Source organism: Oryza sativa, chromosome 3, assembly GCF_034140825.1.
Source record: "Oryza sativa Japonica Group chromosome 3, ASM3414082v1".
Lineage (NCBI taxonomy): Eukaryota > Viridiplantae > Streptophyta > Magnoliopsida > Poales > Poaceae > Oryza > Oryza sativa.
The window spans coordinates 25,956,545-25,966,232 of NC_089037.1; the positions used below are offsets into that span (position 1 = coordinate 25,956,545).

A 9,688-nucleotide genomic window follows, 5' to 3' on the forward strand; every position below is an offset into this window, starting at 1 on the left:
TTTAAAAATATTTAGTCACACATAAAATACTATTCATGTTTTATCATCTAATAACAATAAAAATACTAATCATAAAAATTTTTCAAATAAGACGAACGGTCAAACGTTTAACGTGAATAGTACAAAACTGCACTTATTTTAGGACGAGGGAGTATTATCAAAAAAAAAAAAAAACAACAGATGTTGCCTGTCGGCCTGTTGCTAGGTCAGGTATCAGGTGAACCCCCAATTGTCAGAGGTGGAAAGGACAGAACACAGCTTCTGATTAAAAAAAAACATCCTGGCAAATGTGTTCCAAGAAATTGATACAGGAAATCAAACTGGAGAAAGGAACACTATACTGCCTCCGTCCCAAAATAAGTGCAGCCGTAGATATCCGTGTTCAACGTTTGACCGTCCGTCTTATTTGAAAAATTTGTGAAAAATTTAAAAATATTTAGTCACACATAAAGTATTATTCATGTTTTATCATCTAATAGCAATAAAAATACTGATCATAAAAAATTTTCAAATAAGACGAACGGTCAAACGTTAAACGTAAATAGTGCAAAACTGTAATTACGTAATAAGTTTAATCAACGGGTAAATGGACAAGACGCATTGGATTTTACGGCAACAATATTCAGAATATCAGACCATCAGCAGCTAAGAATCTCTGTCGCACCAAGGATTGCTGTCTGCTATATCTTCGGCTAGCATGTCTGTTGCCACGTTGGAGACAACAGCTCTGTTCCTCATTGGAATATTCACCGGTCACGGTTCATTTGAAACGCGAAAATCTAAACAATTTTTATAGGAAACAGTATAATTCCTAAAATCCTCCTTTGCATTAGACATTAGACCTATTTCAGTGATGTCAAATCCATTAAAAAGAATTTTCCATGATGCAATTGCAAACACAAGACTCCAAGATAGTTTAACCATCCGATGATCATAGACAGCAATTTCTGAAACATGTGGCGACTGGTACATAGATGAAAGCTGTTAATATCATGATTCACTCCAGAAGTTTTTTTACAAACGCGCAAACCGGACAAGGACCTTTCTTGCGTACATGACATTAACATATAGCAACCCATCAGATAATTGAAGTTAAGTGGGAACTGGAATGGAAAGAATACTAGTGGAAAATGACGCAGAAGAGCATCTCCACACAAGCTAAAATCAGATCGGGCAAACCTAACGAGCAATAGGTACAGCATCAGGCAGGGAGCTCCAGAGAAATAGTGGCAGAAGAGTATGAACAACGGGTGCACCAAAAGCCTAGAAGAACTTGTTGAACTGGCCGCTCAGGGTGTCCTTCAGGTTCGAGTACAGCCCGTAGAGGGAGTATTGCCGCAGGTTAGACACCTCATACCACGAGTTCAGAACTGATTCGTGTTTATCGGTGCCTGAGAAAGCCAGCTGGATGCCGATACTGCAGTCAACAGGTCCCTGGCTCTTGCAGCTCTGTGTTCTGAAGGCACAGGTTTGCTTGCCGATGCAAACAAGGCTTGAAGATTTCGCGCAAGCACCACAGCCATCCTTCTTCCAATGCAAGTTTTGAAGCCTGCCTTTATTGAACTCAAGAACCTAGACAAGTATCATCAGATGGAGACAACATTAAGAATATTCTTTGTGTCACAAGTTGATAGGTGATGGGCATAGTGGTACATCTTTGGTTCCATACCAGGGTGAAGCTGGAGACTGTATATGAGGAATTGGACACAAAGGTTGGAACAGACCGGGCTGCATACTTCCTACCGGCAAATGCTACCATGTACCCACCAGCTGTGGCCTAGGAAATATACACAGAAGAATTTTGGTTATATACTGATCCATCATTTGATGCATTATATATAAAAGGACTGAACAAAAAAGTATTAGATCCATCAATGATCTTATTAGATGCATAATATGCAGAAAACAAAAAAGGCTGAACACTAAACCTAATCAGTGTCCAGTAAGAGCCAGTGAGCTGTGACATGATAAAATTGACGATGCTGAGTGATCACACAACTTAGCTAATGAAAAACAAAGCTGAAGGAACTGGTTCCTCACAATATTACTATCTTATCAAATGTTGGAACAATTTGTAAAGAAGAAGCATTTTCTGTTCTCTCTAGAGCATTCTAAGCAATAGTAGCAAATATCAACATTTGTATGATGAACACATTATAAGCTACTAAATTGACATATATGAGGGTGAAGACCAAGATCAACAAAGTAAATAAGATCAAGAGCTACAGGTAACATTTTGAGGTTAACAGTAGGCCATGTTATCAACAATCAGAGTGTAGAGTTCACCTGTTTTTAAAGAAAAAATATAATGAAAAAATGACGCAATCAAGAAAAGCTAATGCTGAACATTATTGGTGGCTACAGTCAAACTACTAGGCAGCGTGCATCATGGAGCCCAAGTCAGCAAAATAAATCCTTGTGATAAACTCAAGATAGAAACGTGCATAATCAATTGAGATACAATGATATTTAAACAATTTAGCCAATGCATAACCTTTAACAATCTACTTTATTTGACCAACCTTTTGAAAAAATAAATAAATAATAGCCGGTACGAATTGCTTTGGAGTTTAAGGGCCTGTTTGGCACAGCTCCAGCTCCTGGAGCTAGAGCTCAGCCAAACAGTTTCAGCTCCACCAAAACTGGGAGTGGAGTTGGGTGGAGCTCTCTCACAAAATGTACTAGAGTTGTGGAGCTGGGTTTAGGCAGCTCCACAACTCCACTCCAGACTCAACTCCTGGAGTTATATATAGGAGTTGGAGCTGTACCAAACAGGCCCTAAAGCTTATCTGGTCTCACAATTGGAGAAGCCTTTATTTGACATAAACTACAGACATAAGCAGATCAAAAGTGGAAATGACATTTCTTAATGCGGGACATGCTGGGATTAAATTCTCAAGCCTAGGTTCTTGCTCTAGCATTGCATGCTTGGGTACAAAATGCAAATGGTTTTCTAAACAGATCTGGATTCACCATTGGCGTATCATAGCATGATAACAGTAGTCCATAGGATGAAAACTGAATGGATTTCATGAGAAAAATAAGAGTTTTTAGTTGTCATAGGATTTTTTTCTCAAAGCAGCATGTCAGAAAAAAACTTTCAAAAAAAAGAAGATAAAACAATAGTACAAAGTACTTCACATACATGATGCTATGTCAGTATGTCCTTGATGACTTTGGGTAGTGGCCACTATTAAGTTAGAAGTAGGTATACCTTGGAAATTGATGCAATATGCATAGCAGTCAAATTTCAAGGTTTAGCAGTCCTTGAAACGCTATAAACTATAAATGCATTTATATTAAACCAAAGAAAAATATTCCTTTATGTGACTACAAATTAGCAAGATTGGGACACAACAAGTCTAGAACAGATATTGTTAGTGTTGCATTTAATGGAATTGTAGACTATAGTCACTAACTTACAGGTGATAAGAAAACTAGAAGGCTTCCTTCACCACAATATAATATGACAAAATCACCAAAGTATTCATATGTTGCATACTTGCATAACCTGTGAGCATTATTCAAGGTCCATCAAAGAGACCAAATGTATCAAGGCATTTAACCACAAACCATGATTACACCTATCTAAACAGAAGTCAATTAACTCAGTGAAAATGGAATTCATTTGGAAGAAGAAAATAACATCATCTAACACTTGCTATTATCATCAATTTAATTTAACACATTCACTGTCTCTATCTGCACTATTGCCTACAATCACAAACACAAAGTACATCAGTATCCTTCACGCTACATTTTGGGTAGAAATGCAAAATAGTGTACTCAAGCAAGAGATGGGTGGAATACTATAACATTTGAGGTTAATCCTACCAGTACCCACAGAAAAGAGCTTCTATGTCACTATGTAGACTATTCGCACGTAAAAACCCAGGCCCGATGCCCTCCACAGGAATGTCAGGGTGAAGAAAAGGACCCACATGACAATAGGTCACACTAAAATGAGAGTTCTTGCAAGAGATCACTTAAAGCAACAACCCAGCACTAAGGCAACAGGATCAGCAATCCCAGCTAGTCTCCAGCTCATCTACTACATTGCCATGAACTCGTACGGAGCGAAATTCCTTCATCATAGTTGCGTGTCACAAGCATACTGATCGAGCAACGAGTTTACTCCAAGCTCTACCCAGATCAAGAAGTGCTACATTAGCCTCCAGAATCCTACCAGTCCAAGCTTCCTGCAGCTCAGATCAAACCAAGAAACACAGAAGCTGACCAGCAGATCACGCCTAACCGACCGCCACCTAGTGCGGCATTTCCACGAGCAGGTACGGCGCAAGCTCCACCGGATCCACCCACCCAACCAAAGTAAACCAACCCCCATGAGACGCGTGCAGGGAAGAAGGGGAAGGTGGGGGGGATGGGCTTACGGGGTTGAAGCCGGTGGTGGTGTTGATGGTGAGGAGGGAGATCTCGTCGACCTTGGGGCGGAAGACGGCGAGCTGGCCGGAGGAGGCGAGGCTGAGGCGGCGGTCGCAGGGGGAGAGCTGCACGGATCCGCCGGAGTAGAAGGCGCCGAGGGTGGCGAAGGCGATCCCGAAGCTGAACCCGTCCCCGCGCTGGATCCGCGTGTCGCTGCAGGGGTCGTACACCCCGTTCTCGTCCCTCGCCGCCGCCACCGACGCGAGCGCCGCGAGCGCGACGGCGGCCAGCAGCAGCGAATGCGGCGGCGCGGAGGCGGAGGCGGCCATGGCGGCGCGATCCGTGGCGAGGCGAGGCAAGAGGAGGTTGGCTGTAGTAGGAGAAGTGGTTGAGTTGAGGGAGGCGAGCTCGTGGGTGACAGCGATGGAGGTGGAGGCGAGAGGTGAAGGGGAAAGGAGGTGGGTTGGTGGGCCGGTTAGTTTAGCGGGCTGAAATTATTGAGGGCTGGTCCTGTTGGGCTGTGGGTAAGATGGGCCGTCGTGGTCGTTAGTGGGTTGGGCTGAGCTTCTTGACGCTGTTGGGCGTTAAACTAAGTGGGTTGACTTTTCTGTGACATGAACCTGGGTCGGTCTGACTGAACCTTTGGGGCCGCTCGTTCTGTGGGCTAAATTTCTCGACAACATTGGAAGTAGGAAAAAGTATACCGAAGGTCCCTCAACTTGTCATCGAGTTACAAAATCGTCCCCAACCACAAAACCAGATATATGATATCCCTCAACTTACACAAACCATTCACTTTAGGTCCTTCGGTGATTTTGACCCCGATTTTGCACTACATGATGGCTGAGTCAGCGTGGGACACACGTGGACCCCACATGTCAAGATGCCACGTCAGCACCCTCCCTATTCCCCCTCCTCCTCTATCTCATTCTTCTCTTCTCTAGGCAAGCCGACCGGCGCTGCTGGGGAGGAGGCCGCCGGGGTGAGGCGGGAGAGGAAGCAGCAATGACGGCTGCAACACGGGAGAAGGCGAGGACGGTGGCTGGCCGGCGCTGCTAGGGAGGAGGCCGTCGGGGTGAGGCGGGAGAAGAGGCGGCGACGTCGGCTGCGACACAGGAGAAGGCGAGGACGGTGGCTGGTCGCGAATGGCGTGGACGGCACTGTGTCGCCGCCGCCGGTGATGCAGCCCCACACGGGCAGGCGCCGCAGCATTGGGCGACGAGGAGAACGGCGGAGCAGGCGAGCGACGACGGAGTAGGGTGATGACGCGCAGGCGGGCGAAGCAAAGCGACAGATACCCACCCACTTATTCAGTTTTACTTAAAAAAACCACCTCATTGCACACGTGCTTAACCGAATCAATTCGTTATCACTGAGCTAGAGTCACCACATGCTAAGTTAGCCAAGCCAATCTTATCCAAATGCGTGCATTAGACTTATTTTTCATATTTGATTGAACTTTTTTTTTTCATACAGCAAAACTCAATATGGCAACATTTAAACTCTCAACATAATTCTATTTGTGAAATCTTAAAAAAAAATTGTCAAAACTACACTTTGCAATATTTAATTTTAGTAAAGAACACCTTACGGCTCACACTTTATGAAAATATATTAATTCGGTTAAACATGTATGCACAAACGTTGGTTTTTGCAATAAAACTGAGTAAGTGGATAGGTATTTACAATAAAATGATTTATAGGGTAGAATGTCAAACTTAAAGTGACTTATAGATGTGGTTTTTATATTTTTCTCAAAAATCAATCCTTAAGTGGTTTATCCTACATGGCACCTATGTGTGTCCCACACATGTCTGTAACATCCCTCATCTACGTGGCACCTAAATTTCTCAACAATTTGGACTTTTCGGCGCTGTTAAATTCGTTGTTAGTTCAGTGGGCTAATTGCTGCTTCATCACTTCAGTTTTTTCAGTCGCAGATTAAGAGTTGATCACCTTTTCAATCCGACGAAGAACATTCAACAAAAAAAAAATGCCATCACAGATTTCTAGCAAGGCAGCAACTTGTTTATACTCGCTCCGTTTCATATTTTAAGTCGTCCGACTTATTTCTTAGTCAATGAGTAACTTTATATAAAAATATAGTACTATTTTTAGCATATTATTAAAATATATTTAATATTAAATTAAATGAAACTAATTTGATATTTTAGATGTTGCTAAATTCTTTTATAAACTTAATTAAACTTAACAAAATTTGACTAGGAAAAAACTCAAACGACTTATAATATAAAAATTATAAACGGAGGGAGTACAGCATAAATACAACATCATGCCATATTTGATATTTCCATGCTTTCAGTCACTCTCGTCCATGGACGCCAAACAGGTAACACGGTTGACTGCTACCAAGCTGTACATTAGTGCTACTGCTAGCCATAACTGTTTTAAGATCCACCATTCTGAAAAATAATCATGACAAAAGAGGAACAATTAACCAGATGTCAGTTGCAAACACCCAGAGAAAACCTGGCGACAGAGAGGAGACAGACAGACAGACACAAGCCATCTACTATGGTTTTAGGCATATCTAAATACAGGCAGAAGTTCCAAAGAATGAAATAGGTCTCCTTTTCTTTTTGCAACCAAAAACTTGCTGAGGTGCTAAAACAAACCAATGTTCATCCCAAACTCTTCTTGCTTATACTTTCCAAGACCACGACAGCAATCCCCTCTAATGTACCATCTTCTATTATATACTAAAAGTCGTCCATGAAACTTCCTACAAACGCTCTCAAACCGCCACGTGGCGCTCTAATAAAATAGAGAAAATCCTAGAAATTCTAAAAAAAAAATCAAAACATCTATCCCTTGATTTTCATTTAAATTGGTGGGTCCAATATTATACACCGTTAGATAAAATTGATCTTAAAACAAACTAAATACCATGGGTCCCACCTATCCTCCCCTCCCACACATTGGCAGGTGGAGTATATACGTACTTACACGTACGCTTCCACCCCCCCCCCCCTCTTTCCTTTTTTCTTCTTTTTTCCATTTATATATATAATGGATATATTTTTTAAATAATCATAATTTTACAAACAAAAAATCTACCATCATATAACTTAAGCCGATGTACTCATTACTTTACTATTATTTTCAAATAATGCACTATTTTAAAATAAGTTTTACACAATTATATCGTGTACCTATCAAATAAACAATATCTATATTAACTAATTTATACGGGCACTCCATTATATAAATCATCAGATCTACTTTTTATTACATTGGTCTATTATTCTCATGTAATGCACTGTTTCAAAATAAAGCCTACACCATTATATTGTGTACCCATTAAATTAACAATTTAAAAAGTACACGATGTAATCATCGGATCTATTATTTGCTAATAAATAAAGCGTCAAAAATTCTCTTTTTGCCCGTTGCATAATGCACGTCTGCACTTTTACCTTTCGCACGTGTGACAAAGCATAGTGTCTGAGACATTTAAGGTGATCACAACCGCTATAGCACTACCGCTTTGCCACATATCAAATCATATATGGAGATGATTAATTTTGTTAATAACATGAAAAGAAAATTAAAGGTGTGATGCAGCGAGAGAATAATTAAGCACCATGTGTTGTGTTTTTCTCAACACTAATTAGCTCTGTTTAAGTTGAAACCGAGAGTTGATTACATAACAATTATAATGTATTTGTGTTATGTCGTATTTAGATTTTGTACTATTTGTTCGTACATGTGAAAGGAATCATTATGTTATAAATGTGAGCGCAATATTAACGAATATCAATAGAACTCTTACTACGACAAGGGTGATAAAGGGAGTTTAAGGCCCTCTCTTTTTTTTCCGATTCCATATTTTGGATTTTTGTTTGCACTCTTTCCAAGTTTCTAAATGGTGTCTTCTTTACACAACATTCTAACTTTTTAGAAGTCAATTCATTCATTTATACCCTCAAATAGCTATCACATAAATTATATAATTCATCAATTTCAACTGTCCTAAACCTTAAGTACTACATATTTTTTTCATGCGAGCCATGGTGATCAGTAAATTGGTGATCAACGGATCATCAAAGTCGTAAGATGAATATATAAGAGTTACTCTGAACAATTGTAAATAGGTGTCAAAATTAATTGCTATTAATTAGACATCTAATGGCTTGCTAGCCACAAAATTAATTTCTCTCTACATGTATATAAACATGGATGAAGCTAGAACAAATATTACCATATGTCCCATACATATATATTGCGTAGTTAATATTCTAATTAGTCATTTAAAATTCCTTAAAATACTCTTAAGCTGCCACGTGGTGCTATAATAAATTAGGGCAAATATTAGAAATTCTCATGAAAAATATCAAAGTATCTATTATAAACCGTTAGATTAAACTGATCTTAAAACAAACTAAATACTAGACCTCGACAAAGGTACGCACCTACGTGCGCGGCTACGTACGCCTCCCCTCCATTTTTTCATTTTTCTCTTTCTTCTTTTTTTTCCCATGCATATGCTTCCCTCCCTTTATTACTATATCATACGCCTTCATGAGACGATTTAATCAAAAGAATTTTGAGTATCTTGCACTCGCATTTTTAATTTGCGGCCATACTACACGGTATGTATATACATGGACTTATGATAATTAACTATCAATAGTTTATAATTTACTCGAGAAAAAAAACATGATTCAAAAATCGTAAGTACTTAATCCATCTCCTACTCAAAAGTTTGTGAATGGTTTTCTAAGATACCTTAAAAAAAATAGACCCCTTAAATTATTATAAAATAACATTATCCAAACTTTAGTTTGCCCTAAATCTATGAGACAAAATTTCTGAACATACAATAATCTTATCTTTCAATAATATAAGTGCCCGCGCGTGCGCATACGCGCGGGCCACCTTCCTAGTTACAATTAACGCCCATATTTTAACCTTATGATCTACCCCAAAAGCCATACCAATCGCTATGTACAGTTTAGGAGCAGCATAGATTCAGGACAGAAATATCACAATGCCTATTAGCAGAGGGGGCAGCGGGTAGGGTATATGGAAGTTCGGCCAATAGATTTAGGAAACCATATTCTCCCAAGTCCCAACCCAACAGTGGGTATATTAGGGTTTAAGCCTACATCTTTGAACCCAAAAAATGGGCATATTATGATCTTTGAACCCTGTTAATGCAGATCTACTTTTTTTTTCTTCACAAAATAATTCATAAAAAAACATCCTACAGAAATCAATAGGCCCTTTTATTATTACTATTATTATTATTATTATTATTATCACTTCAAAGTGCAAGACCGAC

At 39.7% G+C, this 9,688-nt stretch overlaps 1 protein-coding gene across 1 annotated transcript; it reads right to left on the bottom strand.

Moving 5' to 3' along the window:
- Positions 1 to 971: 971 nt before the first annotated feature.
- On the bottom strand, positions 972 to 4,799 carry LOC4333576 (uncharacterized). The gene is made up of 3 exons (XM_015776574.3): positions 4,392 to 4,799; positions 1,670 to 1,777; positions 972 to 1,572 (listed from the first exon to the last, which is right to left on the bottom strand). The coding sequence occupies exons 1-3, from the start codon at positions 4,710 to 4,712 to the stop codon at positions 1,264 to 1,266; spliced, it is 738 nt and encodes a 245-aa protein (XP_015632060.1). The 5' UTR covers positions 4,713 to 4,799; the 3' UTR covers positions 972 to 1,263.
- Positions 4,800 to 9,688: the final 4,889 nt, after the last annotated feature.

Bases quoted from the DNA above. Each gene is read 5' to 3' on its own strand.
- LOC4333576 (XM_015776574.3), bottom strand. From the start codon at position 4,712: ATGGCCGCCTCCGCCTCCGCGCCGCCGCATTCGCTGCTGCTGGCCGCC. The intron at 1,778-4,391 runs GTAAGCCCATCC...TATATTTCCTAG, and splicing joins CCACCACCGGCTTCAACCCC to GCCACAGCTGGTGGGTACAT. The intron at 1,573-1,669 runs GTATGGAACCAA...ATACTTGTCTAG, and splicing joins CAGTCTCCAGCTTCACCCTG to GTTCTTGAGTTCAATAAAGG.